The 20,774-nt window shown below is 37.1% G+C and overlaps 2 protein-coding genes and 1 non-coding gene across 3 annotated transcripts; 1 reads left to right on the top strand and 2 right to left on the bottom strand.

The window, feature by feature from the left end:
* Window positions 1–7,045: 7,045 nt before the first annotated feature.
* LOC104213910 (probable protein S-acyltransferase 7) lies at window positions 7,046–11,211 on the bottom strand. Its single transcript, XM_009763466.2, has 5 exons — window positions 10,841–11,211; window positions 9,809–9,991; window positions 9,107–9,400; window positions 7,983–8,216; window positions 7,046–7,881 (listed from the first exon to the last, which is right to left on the bottom strand). Exons 1-5 carry the CDS (start codon window positions 10,937–10,939, stop codon window positions 7,354–7,356), a joined length of 1,338 nt encoding a protein of 445 aa, XP_009761768.1. The 5' UTR covers window positions 10,940–11,211; the 3' UTR covers window positions 7,046–7,353.
* Window positions 11,212–12,732: 1,521 nt separating this feature from the next.
* Window positions 12,733–12,804, top strand: TRNAQ-UUG (transfer RNA glutamine (anticodon UUG)). Its single transcript has one exon. It is a non-coding gene; the product is annotated as a tRNA-Gln (tRNA).
* Window positions 12,805–15,408: 2,604 nt separating this feature from the next.
* LOC104213911 (probable serine/threonine-protein kinase PBL7) lies at window positions 15,409–19,945 on the bottom strand. Its single transcript, XM_009763467.2, has 5 exons — window positions 19,655–19,945; window positions 18,025–18,224; window positions 17,730–17,919; window positions 16,572–16,963; window positions 15,409–16,147 (listed from the first exon to the last, which is right to left on the bottom strand). The coding sequence occupies exons 1-5, from the start codon at window positions 19,770–19,772 to the stop codon at window positions 15,704–15,706; spliced, it is 1,344 nt and encodes a 447-aa protein (XP_009761769.1). The 5' UTR covers window positions 19,773–19,945; the 3' UTR covers window positions 15,409–15,703.
* Window positions 19,946–20,774: the final 829 nt, after the last annotated feature.

The raw sequence follows: 20,774 nt of genomic DNA on the forward strand, positions 1-20,774 counted from the left end.
TTGAGCTATATTCTCGCATCTTGCTTGACATAGTCATCCCCTTCTTCGAGCTTAAGCTCCTAGATTGACTAATTTCCCCTGCCTTCTGCTACATTGTATCATTTGGTATCAGAGCTTCACGTCCTTGGCAGCTTCAGTCATGACGCGCAGCAAAAATTCAGAGAAATCTATTGAAGAATCGGAAGACAAACTGACAGCCATTAACGATCAATTGCAAAAGTTGATGGATGGAATGATGATTATAAACGAGCGTAATGTACAAACTGACAAGGAATTGTTGGAATTGAAGGAGTATATGGGAGCTATGAATCAGAAAGGGAAGGAAAAGGAACAAGTTAGAGCACAATCTTCTAATGGTCGATGGTTCAATGGATATTCAACAAGAAGGAGAATCAGAGATGGTCATCACGGTGCAACTGCTAATGGTAATTTTTTTACTCGATACTCTAAACTTGATTTTCCCCGATTTTCTGGTCACGATTTGAAGAATTGGTTGTATAAAGTGAACCAGAAGATATGACACAAGAATTACTGGTGGACACAAATGAGTTCATGGCCATATCTTTACAAGCATTTATAGGTGCAGCAGGTTATCAGACTATTAGAGTTACAGGATACCATGAGAAGAGGCCTTTACAAGTGTTGATAGATACTGAGAGTACTCACAATTTTATTGATGAGGAAGTAGCTTCAAGATTAGGCTGCAAAGCTTATTCTATTCAGAAGCAATCTGTCAATGTAGCCGATGGAAGAAAAGTGTAGACCGCTTCAGTTTGTAAGGACTTGCAGTGGTTATTACAAGGTACCACTTTTTCCTCTGACTTCTTACTACTACCATTGGGAAATATAGATATTGTTTTGGGTGTGCAATGGTTGAATACCTTGGGAAGGATACTGTTTGATTTCAAAAAGAGGACCATTGAATTCATGTATCAAGGAAAGAAGCATGTTCTTAGGGGTGCAAATGATTAACTTAAGGCTGCTAAAGCTAAAAGTTTGGCAAGGAAAGAGGGAGCAGATGCACAATTCTTCATGATGTCATTAGTAGCCAGTAGAGATGAATACATTTATTGCCATAGTATACAAGCTACACCAAGAGCTGATCCCTTGCCAGACTTAACAGCTCTTATTAAACAGTATGCATGTATCTTTGAATTACCTACTACTTTACCACCTCACAGGGGGTCTTATGATCACAGAATACCTCTTAAGAAAGCCTCTAATCCTGTTAATAAGAGACCTTACAGATATCCTAGAATCAAGAAGGATATAATTAAAAAGTTGGTAGGAAATGCTAGATCAAGGGGTAATACAACATAGTACCAGTCCATATGCATCTCCTGTAGTGTTAGTTGGAAAGAAGGATGGTAGTTGGAGGCTTTGTGTGGATTACAAGAGTTTGAATCAAATGACTATCAAAGATAAGTTCCCTATTCCCATGATTGAGGATTTGCTTGATGAATTAAGTGGAGCTGAGATTTTTTCCAAAATAGATCTTAGAGCTGGTTACCATCAGCTAAGAATGGCTGAAGGAGACATCAACAAAACTGCATTCAGAACTCATGAGGGACATTATGAATTTTTGGTAATGCCCTTTGGGCTAACCAATGCACCTTTTTCATTTCAAAGTTTAATAAATGTTGTTTTTAAACCATTATTAAGGAAATCAGTATTGGTATTCTTTGATTATATTTTGATTTATAGTAGAAGTGTGACTGCTCATGTGGATAATGTGAAGGCTGTGTTTGAACTGATGAAGCAGCATCAACTATATGCCAAGATGTCAAAGTGTGCATTTGGAGTGGCTAAGGTCGAGTACCTTGGTCATTTTATCAGTGCTGAGGGACTGTCTACAGACCCAAAGAAAATTGCTGCTGTGCAGGAATGGCCTATACCTGTTAATATCAAACAACTGAGGGGATTCTTAGGTCTTGCAGGCTATTATAGAAGATTCATTCAAGGTTTTGGGACTATTTGTAGACCACTTCATGATCTATTGAAGAAAGATAGCTTTGTGTGGACTGATAAAGCTACCACTGCTTTCAACAGTTTAAAGCAAGCCCTAATTTCTGCCCCGGTGTTAGCTATGCCTGATTACTCTAAACCTTTTACAGTGGAGACAGATGCTAGTGGCAAGGGCATTGGAGCTGTATTGATGCAGCAAGGGCATCCTATTGCTTACATAAGCAAATCCCTAGCTCTCAGGCATCAGATTCTATCAGTCTATGATAGAGAGTTACTTGCTCTTATCTTTGCTGTTACTAAGTGGTCGTATTACTTATTGGACAATCATTTTACTATTAAGACAGACCAAAAAGCATTGAAGCATTTATTGGAACAACAGGTGCATACTGACTTCCACGTGGCTGGCATTTCCAAGTTAATGGCATTTGACTTCATTATTGAGTATAAGAAAGGGTCGGAGAACAAAGCTGCAGATGCATTATCAAGGAAACCAGATGCTGAACTTTTAGCTATTTCTTTACTCACTCCTAATGATTCCCTATATGCACAGATTAAGTCATCATGGAGCAATGATCCAATTCTACAGGAGTTAATAGCTAAATTACAAGTTCAACCTTACAAGGCCTACACTTGGTTTAACAACCAGCTTAGGTGGAAGGGCAGATTAGTTGTGGGCAATGATCCACAGTTGAAGAAGAATATCATTACACTGTGGCATAATACTACTCAGGGAGGTCATTCTGGTATGGATGCTACTATTAAGAGGTTACAATCTTTATTTCATTGGAAATCTCTTATAGTAGATGTTAGAGACTTTATCAACAAGTGTGATGTCTGTCAAAGACATAAATATGATGATGCTGCTTCATCTGGCTTATTGCAGCCCTTACCAATTCCTACAGGTGTTTGGACTGATATTTGTTTAGATTTTATTGAAGGCCTTCCAAAGTCACATGGCAAAGAGGTTATTCTGGTAGTAGTAGACATATTAACTAAATCTGGGCATTTTTTGAGTTTGCAGCACCCTTATACTGCCCAAATTGTATCCCAAAGCTTCCTAGATCAGATCTTCAAGCTACATGGTATGCCTCTTACTATGACCAGTGATAGAGATCCAGTTTTCTTGAGCTCTTTTTGGCAAGAACTTTTCTCTCTTCAAGGAGTACAATTACAGAGGTCCACAGCATACCATCCACAGACAGATGGTCAATCAGAAGTGTTGAACAGAACCTTGGAGACATATTTGAGGTGTTTTTGTTCAGATAGTCCTAAGGATTGGTCCAAGTATCTGCCTTTGGCAGAGTGGTGGTATAACACTACATATCATTCCACTATCAAATGTACTCCTTATGAAGCCTTATATGGCCAGAAACCTCCCATACACCTTCCTTATCTACATGCTGATATAGATGTGGAAATGGTTGATAGGTCTTTGGAAGCAAGGGAAGCCATAATTCAGTTGTTGAAATTCCATTTAGCTAGAACTCAACAAAGGATGAAAGATACTGTCAACCAACACAGATCTGAAAGGTCTTTTGAAGTAGGAGATTGGGTGTATCTTAATCTACAACCTTACAGACAAATTTCAGTAGCTACCAGACCATTCAATAAACTAGCTGCTAAGTATTATGGGCCTTATCCTATTACAGCAAAGATTGGTTTAGTAGCCTACAAATTACTCATGCCTGTTAATGTCCTTATTCATCCCACTTTCCATGTCTCTCAGTTAAAAAAGTATCATGAACTACCTGCTATCATCAATCATCCTCCTATACTTCACTTGTCTAGCCATTATTGTCCTCAACCAGAATCCATACTAGAAAGGAGGTTAGTCAAACATGGTAATAAGGTTGTATGTCAAGTTAGAATCAAGTGGACAGGACTTGATGCTGACTCTGCTACTTGGGAGTATCTGCAGGAGCTTCAGACAAGGTTCCCTTCTTTTAATCTTTGAGGTCAAGGATTCTCTTTAAAGGAGGGTATTGATACAAGTTAAAGGAGTCGAGCAGTAGAAGAAGAAGCTGAGCAGTGAAACTGTAACAGAAATCCGAGCTCTGATGTGGCAAAGTTAGTCAAAAGTTAGTTTACAAGTTGTACTTCTAGAATCTTCAGCTGAGCATATATGGTTGAATCAATTGTAATGGATTGATACTTTTGGAAGTTAATACAATCTATTCTCTCTAAATTCTTCTCTCTTGAGCTATATTCTCGCATTTTGCTTGACATAGCCATCCCCTTCTTCAAGCTTAAGCTCCTAGATTGATTAATTTAGCTCCTAGATTGACTAATTTCCCCGGCCTTCTGCTACATTGTATCACTCTCTCTCTCACACACACACACACACCATCTCCTTTTTCGATTATGATTTTTTTAAAATTTAGGGATTTTCTGCTATTTCAAACCCTAGGTTTGAAAAAATGTGATGGTAATTATGAGAGTACAACAACAACAATGGTTTGTTCAACTAAATGCATACATGTTTAATCAAAATAATATTGTTGTTTTACATCTGAATTACCGTTTTGATTTTCATGGCATGTGAAAACAGAGAGGTCCTGAGTCTTCTTTCGTGAGAAGTTAGTATAATATCTCTGCTTATTGTTATTCATGTGCTGTGAAGATCTCTTTGGTTGTTTAATTAAAGCAATTGTAATAAAATGGTTTTGACTTGTAGAAATCGGATGCCATATACTTTTTGAACAACTAGCCTCTTGCATGACTAAAAGCAATGAATGAACAACCACTTCTTCCTCAGTTTATTATACACCAAAACAAAAGTGATGGGATCTATGCTTTACAAAATCATATCCAGAGCTTCTAGCTGTCGATTTCTTGATAAAGAATCATAGTTGTTTATAGTAATCTTAAAGCAGTGTTGTCAAAGGCTCATTTAAGGTGCGCTTAAGCCCTGAAACTTAGAAAAGCTCAGACAGCTCGCTTGAGTTGTGCTTCAGTGTAGGCAAGGCATTAAGGCGTGTGCCTTATTGCCCATGAATTATATCTTGAATTGGGCAGTACTAAACAACAATAATAATCGACAAATAAGTTTATTAGTTATTAAGTAAAATATTATGAGTGAATTTATTATTCTTTTTTCTTGAATTACATAAATATTTATTTTATCCTTCATTGCGCCATTTTTTACTAAAGCCCACATCTTAATTGCGCTTAAAGCTCCAATGGACCTGGAGCGCTTTTTAGAGCTTTTCGCTTTTAACAACACTGATCTTAATAGGAAACCATGAATCACTGTGAAGGTTAAAATAAAATTGTTTACAATTTTGGTCAATGCATAAGGCTTTAGTCAGCTTTCTTATTCTCCCTTCTACTGACTTGAACATTGAACATGTGAAAAGGAATTCTTATATCAGACACAAATATGAAAAGTATGGTTTTCTTTATAACTTGTCTTAAAAGAAGAATTACTTCTGAGGAAAGAAGAATTGCTCTTTTCCTTGAATCAAATTTGTTTATTCTGTGGATAAAGGAATATACTAAATGATGAGTAATTCAAGTAAGCTATTGATTAACGTCCAAGGAATATACTAATTTGTTTATGCAGATTGTAAGTAGTTGTGTGGAATTCCATAAAGTTGAGATTACATCTTTACCAATTTATTTGATTACAAGACATATATAATTTCTGTTGAGAGCCATGACATTGATACAAATACATGATATGTCTGTTAGAATCTTGGTTTGACTTACTGTTTCTAACTTGTATGTTATGCATTTAAATTTTTTCTAAACATATTAACATATTTTTTCTTATGCTTATATTGTTTAGATGGCTCCTCGAGGTAAAGGCCGTTCAGAGAGTGTTGCATCGGAGAAGGGTAAAACAAGGAAGAAAATAAAAGTTTTTGGTAACTTAGATATCACTACCTCTCCCCCACATGTACCTTCTAGTTCCATGCCGACAACGGTGGCTCTATGCACAGGGGGGTTCAATTAGTATTGCGGCCCATCGAAGAAGATTAGTAATGTGTTTATTATATTTTTCTTGATTTATAATTGTTTAGTTATCATTTTTTTAATATATTTTATTTTGCAGGAAAAAGGTTGTTACTCATGATGAGGTGTTTGAGACCCACATGAAGAGGTTGAAGGATGGAACAAAAACAACTTGGGTCGAGACGCGCGCTGAGACAACCCATGTAAGATTAACAATATTATTCACATATATTTGTTAACATAATAAACAAAAGAATTATAAAAATCAGGCAGAAAGTTCTTTCAACACTTGGAGGCTATGTGTGATATACGTGTATTGCGTATTCTGCTATATTTGTGTTGCACCTGTGGTATTAATGTCGCTGTCATTGTTCAGCGCAAAATACTCGTGAATGTGGATTTTTCATTGTATTCACTAATCTGAGAAGAGTTTCAGACAGATACAAGTCTTATAATTTTAATTGATTATAAGAGTTTCGGATGATGACAGTTTCTTAGTGATTTTGGAATCAGTATTTTTATGCTCTGTATTGGCAATGTTAGATTTCATGAGTCATGTTGAAGACTCAATTAGAAAACTCAGAAGTTATTTCTACTTTCTTGAGGTATTTTTTCCGTAAATCTTGATAATATAGCCAAAAAAATTCTTTCATTTAACAGAAGTTAAACGATATCCGGTCGAGTTATATAGTACACATGGTATGCAATGAAATACTTCAAATGTGGTTATTTATATTTATCAAATTTGATTGCGAAATTAGGAAAGAATTCCGTAGGGATCTTTTTTTTCTTTATCTTATTGCTAAGGAGTTCTTGTGGTGGCAGAAAAATTGATAGGAAAATGCTGTCCCGATAAAGTTAGAGGTAAATTTAAGTAGAGGCCTCCATCTTATTCTCTGACATTATTCCAATTTTCAAAAGCTTTAGGAAGTTTTACATTTCAAAATAATATGTTCTTTTGGTAAATTACATCCATGTCTCTAGAAAGTTTTTGCATTAGAAGCGTAGTGACTGTGAGCTTTAGTAATATGATTCAGTCATACAATAGTAGTTCTTGCTTGAGCTTCTATCAGTTCTTGAGGAGTACTGCTGAAAAGACACACAGTAAAGTTTGTACACGTGCATGTGTTGGTAAATTAATATAGCTGTGTGAGAAGATATTCATCACCTACCATGAAGTTTATGAACATAACAACACGCTGATGAAAGCTATTACACTAACTATTCCACACATAGAATACAAGTTTAAGAATGAAAAGCACCGCTCGTATCACACAACAGTTCACTTCCTAAAGCCAACAACCAAAGCAACATCTTCACACCCGTCAACACAGTCCCAGATAATACACAACATTATCGTGCAAGTTGAATGACCACATATCACGCCTCCAAGAACCACTAATCTATTCAATCCAGTTTCATACTATCTGTTAATCACAAGTTTTGATCTGTTGGTTGGGCTGTTGTAAAGCCACCACCGCTACTCCCACCAGTTCGATTAGGTTCTCCCACTCTTGATGCCAAAGCAAGAACTTCAGGCGACATCTCCCAGCTTCCGCTTTTCCTTCCCCAACTGGATCCTCTAGGATGTGTTCCCGCACGATCAGCCTCATCTACCGTAGTTCTTATCTCGGGAGACATTTGTCCTAACACACCATCTTTAACGTTCAGGCCATTGTTGTCGCTAAATTGTCCTTCATTATCTACTCCTCCCCCTACTTCACTCCAAACCGCTTTCCTGCCCATTTCTATGTCCTCCACGACCTTTCCCATGTTTGGACTCACAAAACCTCCACCTGCAGAACGACTTGGCATCTTGGGTTCCCTGGGCACCTGCGCACGGAAGTTGTTCTTGGATGGAGGAATAGTAGTACAGAATATCTCCTTGAAATTCTGAATCACTCCTTTGTTGTAGGGGTTGGCACGCCAATCATACCGGTATCTAAAATTCTCATAAGTAGTCTGCAGTACCCAGAAAATAGATGTCACCCACAGTACACATCAAAATCCCAACCACTTTAGCTAAACAAAGGGAAGCATACAATTAGAATCCAAGATCATACCTGATTAGTACTGATGAGGTATAGATGAAAAGCAGTAAGACCTCCAACAAACCACACTGATATAAAAGTGTATACTATCAGAACAATGGAGGCAGGTGTTTTGATCATTGCTTTCCATATGGTTTTGTCTTCTAGAACCATGATTCTCTTAATGTAGACCCAGCAGAAACCAAAAACATATATGCAAAGAAGTGTTGTAGAGAAGACAAACATGAAGAAAAAACGGTAGTTTCGCTGCAATAAAAGATACAAAAGTTTCAGACGTCTGCGCAATGTAAAGCAAGAATGCAAAACATTAAAACTAGATGAACCATTTCTAAAGATGCATTAGTTACACAAAACTATTAGTGTAAGCAAATAAACTAAAGATATTTCCAGAAATCTAATGTGGACATTGAAGTTGACTGGTAAAACGACCAGCCTGACCTCATACCTTCATAAATCTGAGAGTCAAGACAGTTGTAAGATAAGAACTTAAACATGTGGATATGTGTACTAAATCCTCTAACTTATTTCCACTGCAGAGATCTAGAGCCCTAAATATTTTCCTAAAACTAGAAACATACAAAATTATAATTGTCTGCATGGTGGCCCTTTAAACTAAAAGGTTAGTTACAAAACCTTTGAACTTCCTCCGGTTACCAACAGCATTAATGGTTAAAAGATTCTGATTCATACATATAGTATTAACTAGTTAACATCATGATATACTTGAGCTAAATTCAAGGTGTTTTGAGGATCTAATGCTTCAGATCCACAGCATTTCTTCATGAAGTCAACAATTTTACGAGTTATCTTTAGACATTTTACAGAGTTTACTTGTTTTCTCAAATTGACATTAGAGTGAATAAGTTTTAAAACGAAAAAAGAAGAAATAATCAGTTTTTCAATTTTTTTATAAGCAAAAATATCAGTCTTTCATTAGTATCTTTTTTTGAGATTTCCCTGCAGAAACGAAGAGTGTGATTATGAAAAAATAGGTCCGATAACACTTCATAGCAGAGTTTATGCAATAGTTCATCAGATGTATCAAACAGTGAAAAGTTAACTGAAACGAGAGAGCATATCAGTTACTAGTGCGGTACTACCAACTAAAAAATGTTAAAAAGATAAAAAAATATTACCAGCCCAATGCATTGCCCTACCCAAGGGCAGTGATGGTCAAATCTTTCAACGCAGTTATTGCAGATTGAGCAATGAGAACAACGGGGAGGTCTATAAAGCATGCAGGTGTCACAGTATTTGATCTTCACGGTAATGCCATTAACCAAAACTTCTTTAATGCGGGGCAAACGTAATTGAGGAGTTTGTCCACCACCTTCCACAGTACCTTCATAACCTTCTGGTTCTGGAGGGTGTGCATTACGAGGAATTATTCCTGGATCCCTTCCAGATGTGAGAAGGAGTAGAACTAAAACCTGTAAGATTTAAATGTGAAACTCTTAGCAGTGCAACTTGGAAGAGATCTTGCACAAGATATGCAATAAGGTTGTCAATCCTTTCCGTTGTGAGGACAGCCACTTAACAGTACTGGCACAACCAAGCCAAACTTACATCTTTGAAATGCAGTGCCAAGTTAATATCAGATCAACTAAGGTTATTGATTTTCTAATACTTGGAATTTTGCAACGGCAGCATCAGATCAATAATTATCTAATACTTGGAATTTTGTTTCCAGTAATCGTGAGATTAAATAAAGACAACTTTATATAGCTATTATGTTCTCTGAGATTGCAATCAAAAACTGCTGGTAAGCTTGTTCTGTAGAATATTAAATCTTGGTGATGAGGATGTTACTATCAATGAAGACAAGGGAGAGAACTTACATAGAATGTGAACACAACGACTACAACCATAATCAATATCCCCAGATGATTTGAAAAATCATCCATCAGCTTTCTAGCAACAAAGACACAGAAAACTGAGACAGGGGCCACTATGAGAAATATAGTCAGTGCTAGTGATCTTGCGTCTGGCCCAAATATGAACCTTCCTTGAAAGAAAAATATCTGCTCAGAGAAAAGAACGCTAAAAAGTAAGAAACTAAGGAAAAGAAGTGGCAAATATTATGTTTGCAACGTGAAACTCTTCTCACGGAAATGTTTCTTTTTCTTTTTGTAAGGAGCAAAGTAAAGAGATAACTTATCCCTTTTACACAGGAAAATCATATAAAGCATATATCACTTTGCAGTAAGTCAAGAACTGGTTTATCAACATATGAACAGCTGGAAAAGATATCGGAGGAAAGAAAAGTTTTTCAGTTTTAGATGAACGCATGATAAGGATTAAGACTACCGAAGACGTTTATCCTAGAATTGAGACTAAAAATAATCTACATATGCCGTACTCTAAGTAAAATCTCATTCTGAGAAGTAGAATTGCACAAGCCAAAATACTGGCAATGTTACTACAGTAAATGTGATAACATAACCTAGAATGAGCACATCTGGTGTACTCCTCCTACACAGTTGTTTGGCGCTTCCACGGACAGTAAAAACTTATAAGCACCATTAACTAGGATGCAGAATCTTCAGGTATTTCACTTTATGACATATAAGCAGATACCTCGTATTCTCACATTTTTTGAGGAAGCTATATTTCTAATTCTTGGGTCTTTTTAAAGCCAGGCTGATGGTTAAAAGTTTGTTATGCAATATCAAGTATGATCAGCAGACTTATGTATAGTTCATAGAAGTTCTAATAATGACAATAAGCTAACGGAAAACAGGTAAAGATTGAAGCTTTAACATCTTATAAAAAAATAAAAAATAAAAGATTGAAGCTTTATCAGGTGGTACGGCAATAGAAAATAATGGCAGAGCTAAACCCTAAGAGTAAAAGTGCAAGGATATACTAACATTGCTTCCTTTCCATGCCTGGTAAATCCGCAAATCATCCGACCCATTCATGGATCCAGATAATGGATCGGATCGTTTCGGAGGAGGTACCACATACATCTCCGGGCAATGAATATCAAATCCGGATCTCTAGCAGAAAATCAAGTACAAACGCTCCGGCAGCAGATAATGTTAATTACACAAAAAACAAATAAACACTTAAATGAGTGAACTGAGAGCTATCATTATGAGAGTGTGAGACTTCCCGGCGATAAAAATTTGCCGGCAACAAAGTCAGGTTTCCGGTGAAGAGAGGAGTAAAGTTTTGGGTTAAATTGGGCCGACAAGGCATGAGGGTAAAGAGAGTGGAAAAAGGAGAACAAGGGTTTGGTAGAGTGTGTTGTGGGGGCCCATTTCTAACTTTACAGGAGGGTCAAACGGACGTGGCGAATTGCTGTTGGGCAAGCTTGTGAAAGGAGGACCCGTTGAACTTTTGTTGTGGACCGCTTGGCTTTTGTCCTTCCCTGAAAACGACGTTTCATTGCAACACTTGGATGCCCTGGCACTCGTTTTTTGGTCCCTAAATTGTTGCTTGGGATAAGGGGTCTAGGGACGACAACAACAACAACAATCCAGTATAATTTCACAAGTGGGGTCTGAGTAGAGTAATATGTACGCAGACCTTACCCCTACCCCGAAATGTAGAGAGGCTGTTTCCAGGAGACACTCGGCTCAAAAAAGCAACAAAAGCCGATATATTAATACCATAAAAATGCATAATAAAATAACAACAATATAAGAGATATGAAATAGAGAATACGAAATACGAAATAGATGGCGGGTATAGTAAAACTAGCAGGTAAAGCCCTGCATCAATAGATGACCAATGACATTCTTAGTCTAACTCCTAACTGGTTAGTCTCACTCTATTGTGCTGTAGAAATATTCACAACTTTCCCTAACCTACAACCTTAATGCTCGACCTTCATAATTCCCTGTCAAGGGTCATGTCCTCAGTAATCCTAAGTCGCGTCATGTTCTGTCTGATCACCTCTTCCCAATACTTCTTAAGTCGCCATCTACCTCTCCGCGTGCCCACTACAGTCAGTCGCTCACACCTCCTCACCGGTGCATCAGTGCTCCTCCTCTGAATGTGCCCGAACCATCTGAGTCTTACTTCCCGCATCTTGTCCTCCATGGGGGCCACGCCCACCTTTTCTCGAATATCTTCATTCCTAATCTTATCCATCCTTGTATGCCCGCACGTCCACCTCAACATCCTCATCCCTGCTACTTTCATCTTCTGGATATGTAAGTTCTTTACCGGCCAACATTCAATTCCATATAACATGGAGCAAATTGCTTTTATATTTTTTTCTTCCACTTCTAAGTGAGTTCATCAATAGAAGGACCCGAACAAAAATCAATAGAAGGAGAAAAAGGAGAAATTTTTATGACTTAAGAGATATGAAATCTATCTACACTTAAATAATGTTGATTAGATTCTTCACCTTATTCATATAGGATGTCGACTACGCTTTTAATTATTGAGTCAATTGACTAATCTTTAAAGCTAAATTGTATTAGTTTAACTTAATATTTTAAAATTAAAATTTGTATATTTAAAAATTACATGAAAATATTGTATATGAAACTCTTTTCATGTTAATGTAATGAAAAAATACATCTTAAATTATTGGTTACAATTCACATAGTTTAAATATCACAAAACGAAAAATGACACATAAATTAAATAAATCGAATATTATTTCAGACGAAAGATAATAAAGAATGTACTCTTTTTTTTCAATTTAAACTCCATTTTTTTCGTGCCGGAAAAATCAGAAACTAAAGAGAATCAACGTGGTTTAAGCCGTTAAGTTAAAACAACTTACTGAAGCACAGCATCATCTGGTTCTATGGTGTAGAGGTTAGCACTCTGGACTTTGAATCCAGCGACCTGGGTTCGACTCCCGGTAGGACCTTCCCGTTTTGCTTTTTCGCTTTTGCATTTACTCCCTTTGTTGATCATATGGGTGGTATGTAAAGGATTGTTTTGTTTGGTACAAGTTTATCTTGGGATCATCTTTCCACATGCAGTATGGAAAAGATGATACCAAAGATTTTGGTATAAAATTTATAACATTATTAGCTAATACCATTAACCGTGGATGAATTTAGTCCCAAATTTTATACCAGAATAATATCTTTAATCAACCGACCCCCAAGGGTTATTCTTGAATCCTTAATCAACGTAGATTATCGGCGGCCACGCCTTTATTTAAATTGGTTAATGCAACATAAATTTTCCAACAAACATGAAACATGATCTTATTTATTTGGTTAGTAGTTAAACAAGATTTCACGTGTCAAAGAGAAACAAACTATAACGGTCAATTTTGCTATTTAATCGAGACCAGGGGATCGCGTCGGGGGCCGGCCTCGTAATGGATCGGGCCAGAGTACGAATAGCCAGTTTGGCCAAGCTTCTTTTTGGCCAAAAGTGTTTTTTTTTTTTTTTGCCAAAAGCACTTTTGGCCAAAAGTTAAGGTGTTTGGCCAAGCTTTTGGAAGGAAAAAAAGTATTTTTGAGGAGAAGCAGAAGCAGTTTTGGAGAAGCAGAAAAAAGTAGCTTCTCTCCAAAAGCACTTTTTTGAGAAGCACTTTTGAAAAAAATACACTTAGAAACAGTTTTTTAAAGCTTGGCCAAACAGTAATTGCTGCTCAGAAGTGCTTTTCAAACTAATTAGTCAAACACAAACTGCTTCTCACCAAAAGTACTTTTGAGAAAAGCACTTTTGAAAAAAAAACACTACTTAAAATAAACTGATTTTTGCAGCTTGGCCAAATGGGCTAGAAGACAAGGTGTCAAATTCAAGAATTGAGGTGCCTATCGAGATCAAGGCCAGCAGCGATCGAAACTAAGTATGACTGACTTCGAGTGAAGTGCAATAACGGAAAGGCAAGATATCCGTAACCGGTCGGAGATCACAGCGGAAATTCCGGAACAGATCAAATCAAGGGCGGTTATTTGTACTAATCATGGAATTTACTCCCATAATAGACTTGTACCATAAAGGATTCCTCTAATATATAAAGACTTGTACCTTCCATTGACAGATCAAAGGAATATACTAATATTCTCTCTTTAACTCGCGTTTTCTTGTTCATCAGTTTGCTGCTTTTTAACTGTTCTTGCTCTACTAGCTCAAGAGTATTCCAACTCGAGGGCATTGTTTAAAAACTGGTTCGCTTTTTATTATTGTCAATTTCTATTGCTTATCTTCACGTTTCCCAATTGATATTAAGTGAAATTACGTATCCTTAAAACCACATTATACGTTTAATTGTTATTCAATTTTTTAAGGTAAACACAAACCTAGTTATAATAATGATAAATGTCATCCAATGTTATGTTGTCCAACCCATCTCCAACTAATGATACTGCTTCACATGCATGCAGCAAAATAGCCTCATTTCAGGATATAAGCAATGTAGATGTTCACAGCAAAAGAATCATATAAGCTGCCTAAGTTGTTCACACTATACTGCTGAAAGAGTCAGCTTGATCACACTATTTGGCGCGCGGCATCCACTGCTTTTGAGAACAAAGACATAGTTCAGCAAAGGAGAGGCATGCAAGTTTGACATTACCTCACTGTTGAGTGCCGCAGAAGAAGCAGTCCCACGCTTTTCTGGTTCTATTGACGTGGCCAAAGCTCACGGAGGAAGGTCCTTGAATGTATTGGTTCTGTGGCTTAAAACTAGTAGCATAGCATGTGGAAGTTTTGATTTCCTCCAATACTCTTCGAAGTTTGAAAATCCTATGCATTTGCTCCACCTAGCTAGTAGTTTCAACTCTCTCAGTTAGTAAATGCATGAAGAAACAGGTGCTAATTCGTCATGAGATGAACAAATGTTACAAAATCGATCGCTAGGGGTATGAAATTGATAGTTCGACATTGCTTGCAGATAGTTAATGTAATCGGATAAGATGCAATAAAACCTATAAAAAAGGAGTAGGAAAAGAAAAAAATATATATAGTAGGTGTTTTCTTTCCATCTAGCAGGTACCTAATTGAATAGTCGAGGTGCACATAAGCTGGATCCATATAAAAAAGAAAAAAATTGGCTTATAAGTTTAATGAGAATAACAACCGGTTACACTTTTGTTGTTTTTTTCCTTTTGAGTTAGGTTTCATTATTCTAATGCATCATTTTGTCGTTTGACATTAAAAATGTCACCTGCTCCACTGATGACGCGCCTCAACTTCTTATATTAATCCTTTACCTTGTCATTAAAAAGAAGATTTAGCAGAACTCATTGGAGGAATAGTCTATAGTAATCCGCATATTTCTAGAATCACCACCAGTCTAAACCAAAATAATGAAAAGAAGATAGAGAACTGGGACAATTTCTATATTGGTGGCTCGCTTAGATCTTCCTTTATACCCAACATGACCAAGAAAAAGTGTGTGATAGCTGAGAACCTTGGTTGACTTGGTTCATTTGCTTGCAGGCAGGGGCGGATTTGGGAGACGGAAGAGTGTTCACCCGTACCCCCTCGCCAAAATATTACACTGTATATGTAAGGCAAAATTTGTTTTTTACCTCTATATATTACGTTTTGAATTCACTTGACACAGCCCAAAGCATAACTTAGTGGTCAAGGGGGTTCAAAGCATAACAAGACGACCATTACATACTCGCATGCATTTCCATACTAAAGTCTCACATAAGGACATCACCTAACGAAGAGCCACTATATATGGTGATCTGAAGTTACTTCACATGAAACAAAATAGTCCTGAAGTAACATTTATAGTAATCTCATAATGCATCAACTAAAAACTCTGAGGTTCTCTGAAGGAAACTAAGTTGTAATCACCACCTTGATCTATAATCAAAATCATCTTCCACATTCGGTTTCCTTTTGTCTCTCCAGGTCTCGCCCCACTTCTTGGCCTCAACAACAGCTCGTTCCCGTTCTTGATCCTTGCTCGAAGCTCTCATTTCCTTTACAGCGATTCCAGCACGATTAAAATCAACAGGGCTTGCAGTTCCTTGTTCTTCTCCCTGGAATATCCTCCCATCTCTCTGAGATCCAATCAGATTTGACTGAGCTGAAGGTGAATCGTGCTTTTGGGATGCAAAGTAGCTCAAAGCAAGCACAATGTCTTTCGTGTGAGGTCGAGCATGGGGATCATCCTGAACACACATTAATGCCAGTTCTACTGCCCTCCGGAAAACAGATTGTGGAAACTTGCCTCTTAAGTTTGGATCTGCTAATTGCACATAATTATTGCGGTCTTTCAACATAGGACGTGCCTGTGAAGAGGCAAACAAAGCTCACTATTAGCAGGACAAAACTGAAGTGCACAAACATGAAGTGCTGAAACAGGAGACTAGGGTTATCAAGCTCAACACTTATCACTCAAAAAAACAAACGAAACGATTTAGCTTATGATATATTTCATGACAAGTGGTCAGAACGGTGAAAAGATGGTAATTCAAATTATTATAGAGCAGACGTTTCGCGAAATACCTCTGACATCATGATAAAATTATTGAATACTCAGATAAAACCTTTTGCTTCAAACTAACGTACTAGAAGGCAGAGTCAAGAAGTGACACATAAACATCTTTAAGTAGTGAAACAAAAACTTGCTACAGGAATTGATTTTCAAAATTGGATTCTGTTCTAGCTTGCTAAGTATTGAATTAATTGTCATCAGTGAGTGAAGTTCATTACCCAGTCAACAAGCATTTCTTTTCCATGTTCATGAGTGTCATCCATTGCTCTACATCCAGTAATTAGCTCCAACAAGAGCACACCAAAACTATAGATGTCTGACTTCATAGTCAGCTTTCCAGTTCCCGCATACTCAGGTGCGCAATATCCATGAGTGCCCATAACCCGAGTTGAAACGTGCGTATTGTCTGCACATGGTCCAAACTTTGCAAGACCAAAGTCAGAGAGTTTAGGGTGGAAACCCTCACTTAATAATATGTTTGCTGACTTAAGGTCCCTGTAGATAACAGGACGATCAGCTTGACTGTGAAGGTAATCCAGCCCTTTGGCGGCGCCAGATGCTATTATCATCCTGGTATCCCAATCCAATGGCTCCATGTCAGGCGTCATATCTGCACATTACCCTCTAAATCATCACAATTCAAACTTTAATGGCTGAGTGCACATATTAGCTGCATCCTCTGATGCCTGTTCAATTGAACAAAATTCTACAGAAAAGAGATAAGTTCAAATCAAGTAAGGTAATGCCAGAAAATTTCCCACCAAATCTAATACTCACATAGTAACAACTTTGGAAGACATATTGTAGACAAACACTAATAGGTTCAGCAAATTTAACGCACAGTAAATACAGTTAGGAGTTAAAGTAGGGTAGTTGATCATTTTCACGGCGAGAAGTGAAGTGAGAAAAAAGATATCCATCAAATTTGGAATGCAGCTCTTCTGCTAAACAACACAAGCTTAGTAATTTTAAACAAAGTCAGAAGTCTGTGTCGTGCTAAAGGAACCACCGGATCTATTTTGGAATGCGTATGTCAGACAGAAGCAGTGAAGACTTCCTTGGTGAAGAACAAAAATTATTGAAAATAGAAGTCGATGAGTATTTATAGTGTGATAATAAGACCTTCATATCTTCAGGGATCCTGAAAATGAACTTGTTTCAAACTTAAATGAGTTACAGCAAGTAATGAGTGAATCTACAGCTTCAAAGCAGACCAAGACAGGAACGAATGGTATTACTGAAGCATAACAGATGGCCACAGGTAGACAAATAAGAATCTATTAATTTTTATTTATTTTGTTTCCAATCCAAATTTCATAACATGTGTAAGTGAGAATTGCCTATCAGCTGAAACTATGTTAACTTTGAAGCATTACCATGGATATGATATTCCAGAGATCCTAGAGGCATGAATTCATAGATAAGAATGCGCTGGTTTCCTTCAATGCAGTAACCAATTAGATTAACCAGGTTAGGGTGACGCAGCAGTGAAAGCATGTGAACCTCCACAAAGAACTCCTTATCCCCTTGAAGACCTGAATGATTTAGCTTCTTAACAGCCACAACCTGAATGGATCATTCCAGGACCAAAAAGTATGATGAATATGAAATGAACAAGACATACTTCCTTTAACGTGAAACTGGATAAAGATTTAATGTAGTGAAAATTACCTGACCACTTTCAAGCTGCCCTTTGAATACTGGCCCAAAGCCACCTTCCCCAATAATTGATTCTCGCCTGAAATTGTCCGTTGCCGCTGCAAGATCCCTGTAAGAGAAAGTTGGAAGGTTGCTTTCCGAAGGAGAACTGTCTTTTGATATTGGTACTTGTTGTCTGGGCTCCAAGAGTGTGCTATATTTGACTGCATTATCTGGCAGGTGCATATAAACCAACAAAGAAAGAACAGATGAATTATTACACCAGGGGATTCATGACTATTCAAGCTTCTAAAAGCACAACTTAATATCCTTATAACTATAATATGGGATTTTACACCAACTTACCGGTCTCAACAAATGAAGTGCAAATTAACAAAAAGACAACTTCAGCACCAAGGAATTTATCAATAAACAGTTCGTCTATGTCAAGCATGGGAAGCTTTGTGAGAATATCACTGTAGCTAATCCATTTACTAAAAGCTTAGAACAACATAAACAAGATGGAACCTACATTAACTGTGGAAGATCAGGTTAATTCATCCAAACTTGTTATTATCTCAACTTCAAAAAGGCACGAATATTTGGTGTCAAAGAGAGCACATGCCTCGGTGTCCTTACACACAGCTTAAGGATTCACAATTACATTACAGGGTTATCCATCCTGTGCATCATAAACCACTTTAAGCAATTAGTATAACTTGGTATTGAAAAGGCTTGACAAGATAAAAAGCGTGATTAACAGTTTAACGTTTAGGCTTCAAGATACTAATTACGTTCATAACATTCCACTGGTCTCTAGACAAAGTAAACATCTCTTCATAGTCCCAACTCCCAACAAGGCAATTTAGGAAGTGAAATCACAATCAACAATTTGTCCTTTTATATTACCTTTTAAACAAAATGAATCAACAGGTTGTCCTTTGGCTCCATTTTGAATTACCTACCCAAGATTATGATGTTGAAACAGCAAAAGCAATTCTCACTGATGTGATTTTTTTTCTTATTAAACTAACTTATCAATTGTCACTTCAGTATTTTTTTTGTTCATCACGAATAAAATGGCATGCAAGTAAACATTTAGTATTCTGAACATGTGTTCAGTTAAACACCCTCATATTAAATGGGACACAACTAGTGCAGACTATTTCCGACCAAATTTAAAATACTAATTAATAATACTATAACCAGGTATATTAAAACGAGATAGAGAAGCTAACTGCAATCAGGCTGGAAGATTTGGGTAAGAATCATTCAAATGTATTTTTGCATGGTGAGTCATTGGAGGTGCAACAACTAATTAACTTGGACATCTAAGTTGATCGTAGATAAAAGTATAGTAACATTTTATTTTTCAAGTAGAAGCTATGAAAATTCCTGAGCCGAGGGTCTACCGGACACAACCTCTCTGTCTTCTTAAAGTCTTAAAAGGCAAGGGTAAGGTCTGCGTACACTTTACCTTCTACATACCTTACTTGTGGGATTACAATGGATATGTTGTTATTGTTGTTGTTAAGCTATAAAAACAGAATGAAAGCGGAGCTAATTAATATATAGCAAACCTGTTGAACATTACAAATTTAAAAGAAACAAGATTAAATCGACGGAATAGACGAAGGGGGGAAGGAAAAGAAGTGAAGCAAACCAAGATCAGACTTGATGGGCGTAGTAGGGGCGCCTTCGATAGGAACGTAACTGTTGTTGAGCTTGGTTTTCAAGTTGATCCCCTTTTTTTTCCTACGAAAACATGGGCAATACCCCATTATATTCTTCTTTTAATTTCCTCTATATAATGATCAGATTATCAAACAACTCTCGAAGTTCTCTGCATGCATTTGGCCGGCGCCTTCGTGTTTCTTTTCTAGGTTTACCAAAATTACCGTATGCATCTCCTGATATTTCAAATACGTGGTTTGGATTTGGATGACAAAGTGATCATGACCGATCCACTCGTTTAAATTTAACGAGCTAGAATTAAGATGAGCTTTGTATAAGAAATCACAAGTTAACTATTTTGGATAAGGTGGACGACTTATACGTTTATTAAAATTAATAATTAGAATAACATTAGAACTCGAGGTTTTTTTTTGACAAGCAAAGATAAGTACTTATATAGAGTTAAGTAACATAGTTCATTACATCATCTTCAGTGATAGTAGAACTGAGAATATTCATATTGCCCAGACCGACAAGATCAGACAAAACAACAGTAGATAATTTCTTAACTAGATAAACTTGGTCAAACCTATCTGCATCTAGCTTATTTATGATATTACTAGGGGGCCTAATTAGTAGTTGATGATCGGAGAACTTTCCCAGTGCTTCCTTAACCAGTCCATGTGCCACTTGATTACCATCTCTGTAGTTATGGATTATTTTTGTCTCCCTTAGCTGGTGCATTAGCCACCTGCAGTAGTTGACAATCATATAGTTAGATTTGTTGTTGTTGCTAAGTGATTTGATTACCTTCGTAGAGTCCGTTTCTATCACCAGAGAATTGAAACCATGAGATAAAGCTATTTGTAGCCCTTCCTTTAGAGCTTCCAGTTCACCCTGAAGTGGAGTTGAAGCTGGGCAATGATATTGATATCCCAGAATCCAATGGCCATGACTGTCCCTAAAACAGCCTCCCAAACTTGCTAGGTTATGGTCATACTGAAAGCACCATCTGTCACACCTCCTTTTTCCGCGCCCGCAAGGGGCGCAGGGGGAGTTTTTCCAATTAAAGGACAATCGAAACAGGATTTATTTATTTATTTCAGAGT

The sequence above is a fragment of the Nicotiana sylvestris genome, chromosome 2 (genome assembly GCF_000393655.2).
Source record: "Nicotiana sylvestris chromosome 2, ASM39365v2, whole genome shotgun sequence".
Taxonomy (NCBI): domain Eukaryota; kingdom Viridiplantae; phylum Streptophyta; class Magnoliopsida; order Solanales; family Solanaceae; genus Nicotiana; species Nicotiana sylvestris.